This window comes from Corylus avellana, chromosome 8 (assembly GCF_965113065.1).
Source record: "Corylus avellana chromosome 8, dhCorAvel1.hap1.2, whole genome shotgun sequence".
In the NCBI taxonomy this organism is placed as follows: Eukaryota; Viridiplantae; Streptophyta; class Magnoliopsida; order Fagales; family Betulaceae; genus Corylus; species Corylus avellana.
Window position 1 is genome coordinate 22,672,592 of NC_142497.1, and position 17,135 is coordinate 22,689,726.

Consider the following 17,135-nt stretch of genomic DNA (forward strand, 5'->3'; position numbering starts at 1 on the left):
TTGCAAGTGTAATTTGCAACCAAAAATAGTGAAATTTCTTTGTAAATGAAGTGAAATGAAGACCTTTTGGTCACTTTACGAAGTTAACTTGTTCACTTCTTCAAAGAACCATGCCACAAAAGGCAAGTCAGCAGAGTTTTTACGACTATTAAAGTCCGATGCAAGTTGTCACCGTCCTTTCTGCACAGTGCAGTCGAAACGGTGTTGTTTTCCAAATAAGGCCAATATATAGCATTACTCTTTTTCAATTATCCAAATTTAATTTTAGTATCTCTTTCTCATAAAAAATAAAAAATAAAATAAAATAAAATAAAAAAATAAAAAACCAAAAAAAAAAGTTTTTTTTATATTTACAATATCTAATTCAAATCCCATCTCATTCTCACCAAAGATATAATAATAGAAGGCTAAAGATATAATAATAGAAGGATAGTGAAGAGTGATTAATGCTACACAATAATTCTTTTACAACTCTAGGAAAATAATTCATTTTAGGATCTTTGTGATTGCCTAAATAATATTCCTTTCAATAAGACATCTTGAATAAAATGGTTGTTATCTTATTCACTGAGCTTAACTGAGATCAACCTCCGGTTTACACACATTAATTACCTCAAAAATATAAATTAGAACCACATTTGTAATGCATTAAGTGGTACAAAAGAGAAAGAACTTGGGGTATTCTTATTCGCAGGATTCTTTTAAGATACTTTTCAAACCTCATACCTCGTAGTGCTTTAAAAGGTTTGCATCCAAATAGGAAAATATTACAACAGTAAAATGTTTTAAAATCTGAAATCAAAGGCAAAACATTTTGAATGTCTTTTTTATTCGTAATTTAATCTCACTGAAAAATACAAAAAGGCACAACAATAGTACACATGAAATATAAATAAAATAAAATAAAATAAATACAAAACATAAAAAAAAAAAAAAAAAAAAAAAAAAAAAGGGCAAAATATTATGTGTTGTTGTCCATGTAAAAAAGGGAGTTAAATATAATCTTTTTCAGTTCTACCAAGAAGTCTCTCTATCTTCAAAACTTTGTGCATTCTACTCTCTCCAAAGACACCACATTAAACATAACTAAGCCAACTTCCAAAATGTCACGACTCCCCTAGCTGACCTTTCCAACGCCAACTTCCAAAATGTCACGACTCCCCTAGCTGACCTTTCCAACTCATTATCATCTCTCGCTCGTCCTTATAAGCATAACTCAATCAACGCCAAACAAACTAAATAGCAAGACCCATAAATCTTTCTCTACTTCACAATGAAAGAGAGGGTTACATTATCATTTAGCCTATTTACAACATAATATACATATATATTGTTTGGTCAAAAGTATGACTTACAAAGCTCACTAGTCTTTACTATAAAAATTACTTAGCAGCTGTTCCATGCTACAAAGTAAAAGTTCTTACCATTTCACCAGACACGAGATAGATGGGTCCCCAAGTGTTCGCAAGGACTTGCAGCTAGATGTGCCTTCGAAGTGTTTACTGACACCTGGAGTGGCGTGCCGCAGTCAAGAAATAAATCCCTTGCTCTTTAAACTCTCAACAGCGTCCTTGATAATTTGCTCCACGGGAATGAATTGTAAGCCCAAGTCCATCAGCTTCTTGGAACCAAGTGTTGAGGGCGACGACCCAGGTTGGGTATTCTTAAGCAACCTACATATACAAGAACATCATAACTTCGGCAGTTGATGCAACAACGTCTATTGCATTTAAGTTCTAAAATTTCCATAGAGCAGATATATTCAAGTGTCCATAACTTTCTTGACTGGAAAATCTAAAACTGACATATGATGCATGGCAGTATAAAGAGAACTTAAATTAGCCAGTGAAAGATGGAACATCATCAAGAGGCAAGAATAAAAGTCGCATATCCAACCCTGCCCAATTCAACAATTTTAAGTGAAATAGAGAAGAGCTATTTTATGATTAAAATTTTATTTTGTTACATTCAACGATGTACATGATGCCACATAATAGATATATTGCCACATCATTTAAAAATTTATAACGTGGTATCATGTACACCATTAAATGTAACAAAACAAAATCCTGATCATGAAATGGATAGAATCCTGATCCGTCCCAGGATTAGAGTGAGATTTGGTGGGGTGAACCCAAGGAAAAAAAATCATGGTTGATTTATGGCCTCCTAAAAATAGTTAAAATAAAAAAATAAAAAAAATAAAAAAAGATACACTTCCATGTACTTCCTGTAGCAGAGAATGCATTATCAATGTTAAACTTAACAAAGCTCGTTTGACAAACAGTAGTTAGATATCTTCTTCATCATTAAGCATTATAATCTCTAGATCACAATTATCCTTGGAATGCAATCCAATTCCACCATCTTCTGGACTTAAGGTTCTGATGCTGTTTTTTTGGTTATCAGATGGTCAAGTCTATATACAAGACGTGTATAGAGTGTCTGCTTTAAATCCATTTGCAGTAGCAGGATGTAAAATTTATTACCTTGGCACCTTATATGCGGGGTAAAGTTCAGCAATCTTTGCTACAAACTCACTATAATTCGATATAGATTCAACACACAAGTGCCTTCCAGTTGCTGATTTGTTCTCATACACCAGGATATGTGCTAGGGCTACATCTTTAAAATGCACATATCCCATAAAAAGGTCATCAGGTACTTCAGTGCATTCTGCAGCAAGGATAAAATAGCATCATTAGTGCTTTTGTTAACTCTAAATATCAGAAACATGACTTAAAAAGTCACAGACTACATCCAGTTAAAGGTGTGACAGGGGTCTCGCAACAATATTGACCCAGATAGGGCTCATCTTCTATATAAAGGTAGAATAACAAAACTTGTTGGAAGCTTACACTACCGTGATTTTGCCTGTTGCTTATTACTTGGCATGCATTGTCTTTAGCATCTTTTGTTTTTAGCATGGCTACTTCCCAACCCAGGGAACAGCAAAGGGCAACATGCTTTTGACAACCCAAGGAGTAACTTTAGTGTAACCCTTATGGTCATAAATTCTCAAGACTGACCTACGGTAGCCAAGAGAGCAGCATATCACTGCACACCTGCAAAATGTGAGGACTGACCCTTTTTCCAAGCTTGGGACTACCCACGTATATGACGCTAAATATCATCATATTAAGCGTATTAAATGAATATTTTTTTATAAGTAATAGAATTATCATTAAAAGTGTTGGGCACCCCAGGTACACAAAGTACACAAGAAAAACACATCTAGCTAGGAGAAAACAAAATAAGAAAATCATGATAACTAATCATCACTAGTGATAAAAAAGAAGCTGTCCAAAATACAGAATATTAAAGAAAAAATACTTAATCTCCTCCAAGGAAACCATGATTACTTGTTTTGAAGAATGTTAACAAACTTAACTTTTACAATGTCAAATTCTGAAACATTTATTTAAGGCAGCCACTTGGTTTCTATTCCTTCTTCCACTCGAGCGTTAATCATATGGAAACTTGACCAAAGTAAAGAGAAAGATGGGGTTTGTTTGATAAAACTTTTTAGACGTTGATTTTTTCTTTTTTATTTAAAAAGTATTCTGATGTGATATAAAAGTGAAAGTAGTTTTGTGAGTGTTCTGTAGCCGAAGTTATTTGTTAACAAAAAGCAAATCCAAAATAACGTTATCAAAAGGACCCATGATTTTATGTGTAATATAAAATGAAGAAAACTTATAATTACACCGGTCACAACAAAATCTTCCAAGTAACAAAGTTGTAACTTCTGAGCAAGCCTAACACACACCCCTTTGGCCCTTTGAGTTCTAGATTGGTAATTCAAGTAGAAGTTAGAAACATGAGTACCATAACAATATACTGAACTAAAAAGCCACATTGAACAAATAGAGCACTACCCTGGAAAAGGTTACAGAACAATAACATGCTTGCGTTGAGTCTGGGAGGAATAACAGGACCCAACACCATCCCAGGGTTCACCACCACCACATCCAAACCCTTCTCTTTAGAAAAATCCCAAGCCGCTTTCTCAGCTAGTGTTTTAGAAACAGGATACCATAACTACACCACAAAACAAACAAACAAAATTGTCATTAGCGTTTGAAACATCCCATTCATGATTCAAACATTCAGTCCACATCAATGCAATGCCTGATAACCCGATCGGGAGTAACACAATTATACTCAAATTGCTCAAAAGCTACACAAATGGACGTGCATTTTGCATATAATACGATAGGGGCACTCACTCCCTTCTTCTTGCAGTCCTCGATGTCGGTCCAGCAATCCTCAGCCTCGACAATGTCGTCTGGCAAATTAGAGCTCGTAGTAATGGCCATCAACGATGATGTCACCACTACACGGCTCACCCCAGTTTCCTTCGCCGCCGTCAGAACATTTATAGTTCCCTTGATCGCCGGGTCCAGAAGTTGCTTCTACAAAAGGCATCAATTTACATATTTTGTTGGAATAATGGTTAAATCATAACGTGTATATATATAATTTCAAGTTATTGTGTGAAAATTAAACAAATAAAAAGCCTCCGAGGATAAACTGGACCAGGGGTGAAAGATCCTGGTTATTTGGTAACTAATTCTGGCGGATGGGGTCAGGACTCAGGTACCGTAGGAGTAATTAATCTGAGTAAAGTTATCCAACGTTATTAAAAAAAAAAAAAAAAACAAAAAAAACAAAAAACAAAAAAAACCTGGGGATCCGGGACTTGATGGACGATGTTGGGAGAGGCGACGTGGAAGACTCCAGCGCATCCATTGACGGCGGAGACGATGGAGCCGTAGTCAAGGAGATCGATCTGGAAGAGACGGAGGCGAGTCTCAGCGCCTTCTAGGGCTTCTAGATGCTTCGTTTCACTCTCGTCCTCTGCAAATAGGGAACGAATTTAAGCGGGGAGATGGCATTTCGGTAGATAAATGCAAGAGTAAGCGCCATTTTTTGAAACGAAAGATAAAGAGTGTGAACTAACTGAGATCTTGGACGGTGGCGTGGACGGTGTAGCCACGGTCGAGAAGGAGACGGACGAGCCAGGATCCAATGCAGCCGCTGCCTCCGGTGACGCACACCACCTCACCCTCCTTCGCCATCCAACAGTTACTCTCTCCGATCACTGAAGTGTGGAACTCTTTACCTTGGGCTGGGTTCGGATTTTAGCTACGTGGCAAGATAATCGTCTCATATTAACTATAAGGAGAAAATTATACTACATTTTTATTTTTATAAAGTCGAGAAAAAAATTTGCTTTGGTTAATCGTTGTTTAAAAAAAAACTTAAAATTAAATTTAAACAGTTGTGTATTGTATTTATTTAAACAGCAAAGAAGCCATATCTTTTAAACGAATCAAAGAGTTAATTGGAATTACTACATCAATAATGTAAGATAAAAATGTAATTTTTAACATGAGTTGCAACCGACTCTTTTCATCGTCATTGTGTTATAAGACAAATACATTAAACATACAACTCAAAATACAGAAGAAAAATGCTAAGCTTACAAACAAATTTTATGCTACATAATATGGCACAATATGATTGAGTTTCTCAAAAGCTGAATAAATCACATTTCTAATCGTGTTGTAAAAGTTTTTTTTTTTTGTAAAACTTATTTGTAAGCCTAACATTCCTCAACACATAATGCTCCTTTACATCACATGAGAATACGTTTTCAAATTAAAAATACTCCCAAAAACACATTTAACTTGCATACCCAAACTGTCCTGAGATTGAAGAACACATCCACAAAACACACCATGTATGGTATCAAATAATCCACGAAACTTTCCTCAGATTGAAGAATACATCCGCAAATGTAACTATCATGAAACAAATACAGAAATAGTACAAAATCTTAAAACTTGAATTTTTGCTAAAGCATCCTTCCTCAATGGGGATAATTTATAATCAAGTGAGGTTCAAAATAAGATATCGTGAAATTGTAAAGGAGCTATCTCTTCTCTTAATAACTAATGCTTGCCAAAATTGGGGCAGGCACAGCACTAAATCAATCATGTCTATCCAGAAACTTCTCTATCAGGACTGAAAACGCTGCAAAACCAGCACAACCAGCACACGCTGCTTTCGGACCACCTAAGAACCACGCAACAGAAGATGGGTAAAATATTACATGGGAAGTAAAAGAGCAGAACCAGAGGAAAAAAAAAAATCATGATAAGCAACAAAATACAGTAAAAGAACTGCTAAAGTGCATTGCATGTAGGCATGATAAGAGGATCTACTAAAGAATCCAACCTCAATCCAAAGTACAAGAAACCCACTCCACACTCCTTTGAGAGAGTAAAATGAAGGGGATCAGGATCCCTGTTATTACCCTTGCCCCTTCTTATTGGGCAAGGGACTGTTAGAGGGGACCTCCAGCCGAAAAAGCCCCCTCCTCTCACAGACCCCTAAAATTTTTCCTGCTCCCCTCTTCTTTGGGCAAGAGATTGTAAGGAATCAAAATCTTGTAAGGAATCCAAATCTAAATGACGGACTCCAATGGCGTTTGTCTCCAGAAATAGTAACTAAAAAAAGAATTTACCTATAATGGCTAATACGGTAAAGGATTTGGCTTAGGTGCTTAAAAAAAACTACTGAAGATTTCCTGTAGTTTTTTTAGCGATTCAAATTTAATTTCATTCTCTCTATTTTCCATAAAAATTTGAAATTAAATTTGAACCATTAAAAAATTCCTATAATTTTTATCATTTTTTTTTTACGGCGCCTAAGCTAAATCAGTGCTAAATCCTACCGTAAATGAGTCCAAATGAAAAATAAGCCACATAAGGTCAGCCTACAGTGACTAATCAATGAATTAGTTGGTTGCTAATGAATCCTTTCCCAGCTTTTACAAGAAAGTTCATATATTCAAAGGCACAGCTTTCCTGAGGTTGATGTGAAGCATAACAGTTAAGCCCAAACTAAGCAGTTTCCCAATAATGAAGCCTTTCCCAGCTTTTACAAGAAGGTTTATATATTCAAAGGCACAGCTTCCCGAGGTTGATGTGAAGCTTAACAGTTAAAGCCCAAACTAAGCAGTTTCCCAATAATGAATCCTTTCCCAGCTTTTACAAGAAAGTTTATATATTCAAAGGCACAGCTTCCCGAGGTTAATGTGAAGCTTAACAGTTAAGCCCAAACTAAGCAGTTTCCCAATATTTCAGGAGGACCCACACAATCGGGTCCAGAAGTAGGCATCTCCAGGGGTATTTGTTAAAGTACGTTATGGCATACATGTCTTGTAAATGTATCTGCAAAGCTACTAAACTTTAGTTAAAGCTGTTGGAAAGAGCATTCCCTTTGTCTTCCCCATCCATACATCTGTATAACTCAACTTAATCAACCTAATAAATGAAGATTTTGAAACTCCGGCAAAACAAAGAAAAGTTTTTATAGTCTATCACTATCTAGAAAATGGGGGAAAACTATTTACAATTACTATTTTTTTCACATTATGTCCAATTTCATTACATTCACCACCCCGTCATTAAATTCATCGCATTCACAATCACCTCTGTTGTTGTACACATGCATCACCCAATCAGTTGTTTTCCATGACAGTGTTCCAGAAAGCTCTATTCTAACGCCATTCTGTACTCTTTTCTTTTTCTTTTTTTCTCTTTTTAGTTTTAAATATTATTAAAAAAGAGATTATTTAAGGATTAATTAATATAGTCAAGAACAGGGAAAAACACTCTTCATAATAAAGTGAATTCCTCCAAACTCATCTAGAAAACTAGAAATCACAAAGATCTTTCTCAATAGATTCTGTTTGCATTAATCTCCTAATAGTAGCCCACCTCTCTTAAAAGCCTAGATTCTTCGTAACTATACTGCTCATAAGCAAAGAGGAGTCACCTTCCAGAACTTCCTCTTCGACAAACTAAAATATTTATCCACCAGCCTTCCAAATTCCTGCTTCTCAGTTTGGACCACTCAATAAACCTCAAAAAGAGGGCAGATCAAAATCTCATCTGCTTTGCAATTGACAACTAATCAAAATATGATTATATTCAACGCAAAGCTTCCCACACTTGTGCTCAAATAGACTAGTTTCCTTGAAATAAGCTCTTTAACAATAGATCATATAACCTTATAGAACCCAATGTTTTCAAAGAAAAATAATAGTACCCAGATATAGCTAGATAATGACTTAGGTTCGACGATAAAGATACTATATAGGCATGAGAGTCAAAGTGACAGGATCCTAATTTCCGTGCTCAAATAAGACTCCTTACACGGCCAAGCCCCTGGACTAAATGTCATTACATGAAAATTGGCAGGTAAGTTTAGGCTTTCCACGAGATGAGTGAGCAAAATGCTAATTAGAGCAACCCACCATTATTTTGCTTAAGCCACTCAACAGTGACCCCTTGTCTATCTTGAAAAATGCAAAAATCATATAAGCAGCTGAACCCATGACCATTGTAATTCAATCCATATATGCTATAAACTTAAAGTTGAAACTATGAAGAAAACAGAATGATATGGTGGTAATCTGAAATACAAAAGGCCTTTGACTTTAATAAGGTCAACTCAAGTATAGGACTCAAAGATGATGTCTAAAATGTACTCTTCTCTAACTGCAAGTCACCAGTTGTTATGCACTCGTACATAGAAAGAATGCTCATGTGATTGAGAAAGGGGTTACCTTTTGCTGATAGTGTACCTCCAGTTACACACCCAGCAACAACTGTATTTGTCATATCATGTTTTGCCCGTGCCTGAAAACAATAATCAAGAATCATTTTTGATGCAAAGATATATTGAACCGAATAGGTAGGACAGAACCATATCCTTTTGTTTTAGATATGCAACAGTACCTTCTCAACAACACATTCAGCTGCTGAAAAAACCAAGCCCATGACTGCAAATGCTTTGCAGGAACTCCAGCTCCTCCGCCCCATCTGCTTTGCTTGATAAATGAACTGCTGCTTACCAGTCATTTCCTCTTGCATTATAGGGTTGTCCAATGCCCCTAGAAACAAACCCATGAACAGCCCAAGGCCACCTCCTAGAAACATTTCCACAACACAATAGAAAACAAATTAGTCAATGTGCTCTAACCCCCAACCCCTAGATGAAGCCACAAACCTAACAAATAGAGGAGATTCATCTGATTGCTTTCAAAGACAGTGAAACAGTAAGTTAAGATACTTTGGCTTAGTTAAAATAGAGTTTTGTCCATTCTCTTGGGAATATAAGACTTCAAGTTTACCGTTTCTTCCTGTTGAAGGGAGGATTGGGGGGGGAGGGGGGAATCACTTCAGCATTATCAACAAAATGCCTAATATCTATTGGTTTGGTTGCAGGAAAATGTGGGTAAAGGGAAAACTTTCCCGCCCCAAAATACCGTAACAACCTAAACCAACCGAATTAACAAAAAAAAAAAAAAAAGGTTTTCCCACATTTTCTCTGCAACCAAACAGGCTAAAAATGAAAATTGGAAAAAGAAACATGTGGGACAAAAAAAAAACGACTGAAGGGTGGTTTGTTCTAACCCATTACTCCGCTGACAACACTGCGCACAGCGCAATTGTTCCAAATATCTTGGCCGCGTATTTCCTCGACCGTGGGCAATCTTATGGGCTCAATCGGAGGCCTCTCTGCTTCTTTTGGGCTCGAGGAACCGCTCGTAGATTCATTTCCCGTACCAGAAGCCATGGAAGTAGATCGAATCGGAAGCGGGAAACTGGCATACCAATAAAAATGCGTGAGTTTGAGCGTGCGCGCGCGCGCGAGAGGAGCGGTGGTGAAGATGATGAGTCACGGAGGCTTTGTGGCCTCGCCGCCAGTGAAGTACACAGAAGTGAGTCTATGAAGCTCTTTATGAAGCTCATTGAGTCCACCCGAGGGAAAATACCTAGTTGGCACTAACGTTGGCCCTTTGGAATCTTGGGATGCAAGAATTATGCGTGTGCGATGTTGCCCGATATCGCGGTATGCTCAAGTCACGGCTTGTCGCAAGTGTTTGTTGGGGATGAGAATGTTACATAAATGGGGTCGAAAAATTCATACAAATGAATTTTTAAAAGTGAGGTTTTTTTATTTTTTTTTTTTGTCCCCAAGGATTCAGTCGACTGCTCATGAAACGGAGATTAGTAGTTCGAATCCCCCTTCATCTTTTGTGTGGACAAAAAAAAAAAAGAAAAAAAAAAGTTTTTTAAGTTATTAAAAAAAAAGAAATATATAGTAAAAAATACATGTCACTTTTTTTGTTTTTGACAATATTTTTATTTTGTTACAACATATTCACTAAACACCACCAAATACATTCCACTAAACACTATTTATCTCATTTTTTTCAAAAAAATCAATATAAAAACATTCTCACTTTTTATATTATTTACTTTTTACTACTATTCAAATAAATAAAAAAAAATCACTGTAAAACAAAAAAAAAAATCACTTTTCAATACCATTTTTTTTTTTACTTTTTTACATCAATTATTATTATTATTATTATTTTATTATGAACAATGCCTTGGAAAAGCCATATTGTTTAACAAACAAGGCCTATTTGACAATTCACCCCCTTTAATTGTTTAGGGTGAACAAACACCTCCATTTCCTAATGTCATCTCCAAATTAATCAATACCGCCCCTAAACATCACTTGTCTTTATTTATCTCACTTCACCTATAAATTTAGGCATTTGTAATGTAAACACTCAAGCAACAAGAGAAAAATGTAATATCTAATGCTTTTTACATGTAAATGTATGTTATAGATTGAACCGTGTAATTTATGTACATTTTTTGTAATCAATTTTTTCATGGCATTAGACATATTGACTAATGTCAGTATCACCAATGGCCCTGTAGACTCCAAGTTATGTTTTCTTCATTTTGTTAGTGTGTTAAATTACCATTTATCTGAACAGTTTATATTGATAGGAAATAGTTAATTTAATCAATTTGTTTATACTTTAATACTTTTCTTCACATGTGGACTCAAACTTACCCTCAATCAGCGATGGCAACATGTTGAATATTTAAAGGTGAGTTGTATAATTAGGGTTCAAACTCAAGAGATATGCTATAATATCATGTTAAATCACCGCTAATTTTTTTTAAAAAAAAAAAAAAATTAAGCTGATATAGCGGTTTTTCAAAATATAAAAAGTGAGGTTGTTCTTCCAAATTTCATAACAATTTTAAAGAATCTAATGTAAATTCTTTTATAGGCTCTGCAATATCCAAGGTATATTACAGTAATCACAATCCATATGCCACAATACTTTGGCCTATGGTTACTTTTGTTCATGGACAATAGTTTTTGTCGGGATTAACAAAATATTGGAAAAAAAATGATATTGTTGACGGAACATAGAGGTGGTTTGTGCCGCGCCTAGTTGTTTTGGTGACTCCACTCAAGTTATTTTTTTTTAGTTTTTTACAATTTTAATTTATTTATTTAGATAATATGACATGTCATAATATGATTGGATTTGACATGACACATTAACGATTTTGTTGATATTTTAATAACAACATGTATGCTGCAGTTTAATCAACGGTTAAGATTGAATTTCTCAAAATCTCTTTTCATTTTTCTCTCTTCTATTAAAAGCTTATAAAAGAAAATCAATTTTAAAATTCAATTTTAACCGTTGATTAAACTACAGCATACCCATGTAAGCCGGATCAAACTTGAAAAAGAGTTGATATTAAGGACATATTTGCTTTTTTTATTTTTGCTTACTACGAGGAGTTTTCATCTCATTGTTATACTACAAAGAGCTAATTGTAAATGAGTGCAATCACATGGACTTATTTTATATTTTATTTGGACATAGTTTTATTCCAAATTGAATTTGAGAATTTTTCTCTAACTCAATGCATAAAATTGTCATGTCTCTTTTAATATATAAGAAACACATAATTTTTTAATGAGTATTGCTACATATTACATTATTATCTTATTTAATAATTGATATGGCAATTGGATAATCCATTATTAAGAAAAAAAAAAAAACTATTTCTCACGTGCTTAAAAGACACGTAGTAAATTAGGTCGGAAGAAATTATTCTAATATAATTTAACGTTTGTCCTATAGAAAAATGGAAATTCCATCGATGAAACTATTTCTAGTGGAAGTTATTGGGACGACATGGATCGCCTCTACTACTTAAAAGGTCGCCAAACAAACATTTTCCGTTAAAAATGCCCGGAAATTTGTAACGGAGGGACAACTACACTGTTTTATCCTAAACGACGCCGTAGGAAGCCTCATAACGGCATTTCTGTAATTATCACATATATTTCCTCAAAAAAAAAAAAAAAAAAAAAAAATCGCATATGAAGAATTAGCGCCGCTGCACCAGGTTTGAGCACGTATATATATATAGATAGCTCGCTAGGGTTTATGTTTGCCCTTGCTTTTTGCAGTTTAGCCGAGTGAGGACCATCTACGCCGTCGGCCCAGAGATCTACGTTCCGACGACTCCAAGATGGTTCGTCTTCTCACTATGTTCTCCATAATCTTCACATGGATTAGAATATTTGGATCTGCTTGGTGAATATACTTTTACATGTAAAGCATAATTTTATTTCATTATCTCTGTACGATGATCAATTTGAGCTTTTGGGGTTTGCGATGATGTTATTGTTGGATTACGAGTTCTGGGTTTTGCCTTCTGCTGATTGGTTTAGCTTAAAAATTCCACAATATGTGGGTTTTGCATTCCATTTTGGTGCTAAAACTGTTTCATGGTACTTCTTTTGAAAGAAATTGAATAGATTGTTATACATAAAGGCTATATATGTATATACTGATTTATTAGTTGGTCAAGTTGGCATTTTTATGCTTTGGTGCATTCGGATCTGGAAGTAACAAACTGTCATGGTTCTGGGGAGGATATTCTTATTTTTTTGTGGGGATGCTTGTTATTAGTCCAACTGAAAGTGTGTTTTCGGTTTGTATATGAAAATTGTATTATTCAGGAAACCGTACAAGGTTATGGGTAGAGAGAAAATGGTTTTAATTATACTTATCAGGAAAAAGAGAGAATGATTTTGATCATGCATGGTGTCTTGCTTTTGATTTTTTAGTTGAAGTTTTGCTTGTAAATTGCAGTGTTGTATGTGTACTATTATGCGTTTTTGACCCTTTATTTTGGATCCTTCTGGTTCTGAGCTTTGGTTTACTATGTTACATTACAGGCTAGGGGCTTGAAGAAACATCTCAAGAGGCTCAATGCTCCAAAACATTGGATGCTTGACAAACTTGGGGGCGCATTTGTGAGTGAAATGTTCTGCATAACTTTTCAATATTTGGAACTTTGTTTCCTTTGTTTTTTGGTCTTCCTCCCAGTGGTGTATGATGTTTTCTAATTCTCAATGCAGGCTCCTAAGCCATCATCTGGCCCCCACAAATCCAGGGAGTGCTTGCCATTAATCCTTATTTTGCGGAACAGGTTGAAGTATGCCCTCACATACCGTGAGGTCATTGCCATTCTGATGCAGCGACATGTTTTGGTTGATGGGAAGGTTAGGACTGACAAGACCTACCCTGCAGGCTTCATGGGTATGTACACTTTTGACTAATTTGCTACAAGTTGGTTGCATTATTAATAGCAATAAAGTTTTACCCACTGGCGGTTGTGAGGTACTGAGCTTTTAAGGTAGCTACAATAAATCATGTCGATATTTACTTGTATAAAAAAAGAAGTTGAGTCTTGTTGTTTTCTTGTTTCTTCTGCTTAAAATTGATTTCTGTTATATAGTTGGTTTTTGGAAACTTTTTGAAATTTGAACCTTAATCTTTTTTCTTTTTCAGATGTGGTATCAATTCCAAAAACAAATGAGAACTTCCGTCTCCTCTATGATACCAAGGGTCGTTTCCGTCTCCACTCAATTAGGGATGAAGAGGCAAAGGTTGGTTGCCCAAACTACTTGATTACTCCATCACTTTCTCGCTTGATGGGAGTAGTATCAAACTATATTCCTTGAGACAATGTTTCCATATCTGCAACTACAAGAATAATGATGTTAAAACATATTCACTAGCACAATTCAATTTGATTACGAAGGGTACCATCTATATGATCCTTCTAAAATGCATTTTACAGTGGTCTTTAAGGGGTAGCTTAATCAACTAGGGATCATGCCTCATAAAGTGGAAGTCACTAGTTTGAATCTCTCATTCAATTTCCCTGCTTGAGGACAAACAATTACTTATAAAAAATGTGTTTAGAGTGAACTTATGATACATGAAAAATAAATCAGTCAAAAAATGCCTTTGGATGGAAATTCCTTATGTAATACCACTGTTAATATTGCTGAATCCTATAGGAGAGCCCCTTAGTTTTTATTTTTGTATTTAGAGCATGTTTGAGATTGCATTTGGATATGTAACTTTTAAAGCCAAAAAAAAGCTTTTTAGAAAAAGCTTCATTTTAAGCTTTTCTCAAAAGTGGAGTTTTTTTACCAAATAGACCAGCTTTTTGTTTGGTATAACTTTGTAGGTACTATTATTACTTTTTAAGCTCTTTAAGACAATTCCAAACAAGCTATTACTTGACTTTGGTTCCCTAATATCTAGGGAGTGGAAGCATGTGGGTTTCAATGAGACTTTTTTGGGCCTAGTTATTTGACTTGCTTACGCATAAAAACAGTTAACTTATGATCCTATCTTCTAATTTCTCTTGCAGTTCAAGCTTTGCAAGGTCCGGTCTGTGCAGTTTGGGCAGAAGGGAATTCCCTATCTCAACACCCACGATGGGCGAACTATCCGCTACCCAGACCCACTTATCAAGGCTCATGACACCATCAAGCTGGATTTAGAGACCAACAAGATCACTGATTTCATTAAGTTTGATGTTGGGAATGTTGTCATGGTGACTGGTGGTAGAAACAGAGGCCGTGTTGGAGTCATTAAGAACAGGGAAAAGCATAAGGGAACATTCGAGACTGTTCACATCCAGGATGCCACTGGTCATGAGTTTGCAACCCGTCTTGGAAATGTTTACACCATTGGCAAGGGTACTAAGCCATGGGTCTCTCTGCCCAAGGGCAAGGGTATCAAACTGACCATCATTGAAGAGGCAAGGAAGAGGAACCAAGGCCAACCACTCACAGCTGCTTAAAACCAGTATTGTGTATTAGTTATGGCTTTAGAAGATTACCTAGATGAAGTTTATTTTTTGCAATTTGAGGATTCATGTTTTGGTTTAAATATGTAGTACTGGTTTTTCGGATGGCGAATGAGTTTCAATACTGTTGTTTAATTCTGTTTGCACTATAATGAGTAATATCAAACCAGTTTGATGAGCTTACTCTGTTTATGTGATGTGAATTTTAAAGTTTCCCTTTGGCAGATTTTGTTGAAGGCAATCTCTATATATAGAATTTTGCTGGTTCACATTTGTGTGGCATTCTCTTTGATGGAGACATGGACAACTGCTGTCGTCTGTGTACTCACAGCCTGAAAGGCTAAGGATATCGTTGTAATTTAATTTTGGCCTAATCTCTATAGGTTTTGGGAGTACTGTTTAATATTCAGTGTGCTCAGTTTGTACCTAATACCACCTGCATTAACCGTTAATGGCGTTGGCTTTGTTAATTGGAAAGTGGAAAAACAATTTGTAAAAGGGTTAAATACTAAATACCCTTCCCGGGATTGGTAACTTTATATTTATCTTCTGGGGTTTCATTTTTACCGTTAGGACTGACACGTGGACCAATCAAATGTTAACAGGTGGCACATATTTAATTTTTTTTTAATTAAAAAATAATGTACTTAAAAAAAAAAAAAGAAAAAAAAAATTTGGGGGTGGCCTTTGGACCCCCATGGCCAAAGGGGGTGGCCGAGCTGCCCCCAAATGGCCAAGCCACCCCCAATTTTTTTCCTTTTTTTAAAATTTTTTTTTTAAAAATTAAATAGGTGTCACGTGTCAACATCTGATTAGTCAACGTGTCAGTCTTAACGGTCAACTAACGGATGGACTAACTTGGTCCTTTATTAAAACCCCAAAGGGGTCCTGTGATAAAAATGAAACCCTAAGGAAATAAAAATAAAGTTACCAAACCCCGGGGGGTATTTGGTATTTAACCCTTTGTAAAAACTTAAAAAGTAGAGTTTGCTTAGTTCTGGTGAGTTTCTCTACCCATTAATGAAATTGGAGCTTGTATGAGTAGTTATGAGAAAGAGAAATGCTATAAATTATATTTTAATTCTATAATTATTTTATAATACTGATGTGATAATCCCAACTTTACTTTTGGATCATCACTAGTTAAAAGAACTAATAATAATAATTTTAAGGGTCGATTGGAATTGCTATAAAAAGAAAATCATCCAAAATGCCTTTGAAAAAAAGCCCAAATGTAAGACGACAATTAGTATTGTTGAACCCCATCGAATGCAAAAAAATCCTTGTCTAAAAAGATATCCTTGTAGCAAAACTGTCTTTGAAGTTTGAGCTTAAATACTTGATATTGGCATCATATTGCTATAATTTGGGATTGATAACTGTCTTATTGTTGTTATGCTGTTACTAAGAAATTAGGGGAGCCCCATAGTTTCTATAACTGTGCTTCCTTTACCTGACTTTTGGTTTGCTAAAATCCATTGAGTGGTAGCATGCAGGTTTCAATGATGCCAAGACCCACTTAATAAAGGCCAATGACACCATAAGGCCCTGTTCGCTAAATGATTTTGATTCGTTAATATTCATTTCACTTTTTCATTCTTCTAATATTCTTTTACTTTTTTACCTCATATTAATCACTTTTTTTTATTATTCAAATAAAAAAATAATTACGAAACAAATTTTTTTTTAATTTTCCATACCAAAGATTTTTACTTTTTCATTTTTTATTTTTTTAAAAAAATGTTATTACTTTTTTTTATTCAATCAATTTTTGCTATAGTATCATACCAAAATCCTTTAACAAACGCACCCTAAGATGCAGTTTGACAATAATTTGCTAATGTTTTCATTAAAGAGCGAGGGTTGAAAGCCATGAGCGTCTCTTCCCAAAGCCAAGGGGTCTCAAGTTGTCCATAATTCAAGAGGCAAGGAGGAGGAGACATGAAGCCCAAGCGGCTATCAATACTTAATAATTATGATTAAGACAAATCTTTCCTCTAATTGGAGGAATCTCCTCTGACTCCAAAATGCATTTTTCTTCCATTTGGT

General features: G+C 35.3%; 3 protein-coding genes across 3 annotated transcripts; 1 reads left to right on the plus strand and 2 right to left on the minus strand.

Annotated features, from left to right (window-relative positions):
• Nucleotides 1-1,216: 1,216 nt before the first annotated feature.
• LOC132164029 (cinnamoyl-CoA reductase CAD2-like) lies at nucleotides 1,217-5,158 on the minus strand. The gene is made up of 6 exons (XM_059574436.2): nucleotides 4,964-5,158; nucleotides 4,688-4,860; nucleotides 4,230-4,415; nucleotides 3,879-4,041; nucleotides 2,490-2,676; nucleotides 1,217-1,673 (listed from the first exon to the last, which is right to left on the minus strand). Exons 1-6 carry the CDS (start codon nucleotides 5,079-5,081, stop codon nucleotides 1,529-1,531), a joined length of 972 nt encoding a protein of 323 aa, XP_059430419.1. The 5' UTR covers nucleotides 5,082-5,158; the 3' UTR covers nucleotides 1,217-1,528.
• A 571-nt stretch (nucleotides 5,159-5,729) lies between these two features.
• On the minus strand, nucleotides 5,730-9,902 carry LOC132162749 (mitochondrial import inner membrane translocase subunit TIM22-4). The gene is made up of 4 exons (XM_059572978.2): nucleotides 9,492-9,902; nucleotides 8,814-9,004; nucleotides 8,642-8,714; nucleotides 5,730-6,081 (listed from the first exon to the last, which is right to left on the minus strand). Exons 1-4 carry the CDS (start codon nucleotides 9,652-9,654, stop codon nucleotides 5,996-5,998), a joined length of 513 nt encoding a protein of 170 aa, XP_059428961.1. The 5' UTR covers nucleotides 9,655-9,902; the 3' UTR covers nucleotides 5,730-5,995.
• Nucleotides 9,903-12,335: 2,433 nt separating this feature from the next.
• On the plus strand, nucleotides 12,336-15,264 carry LOC132164686 (Ribosomal protein S4 (RPS4A) family protein). The gene is made up of 5 exons (XM_059575231.2): nucleotides 12,336-12,446; nucleotides 13,156-13,233; nucleotides 13,339-13,519; nucleotides 13,772-13,869; nucleotides 14,646-15,264. Exons 1-5 carry the CDS (start codon nucleotides 12,444-12,446, stop codon nucleotides 15,078-15,080), a joined length of 795 nt encoding a protein of 264 aa, XP_059431214.1. The 5' UTR covers nucleotides 12,336-12,443; the 3' UTR covers nucleotides 15,081-15,264.
• Nucleotides 15,265-17,135: the final 1,871 nt, after the last annotated feature.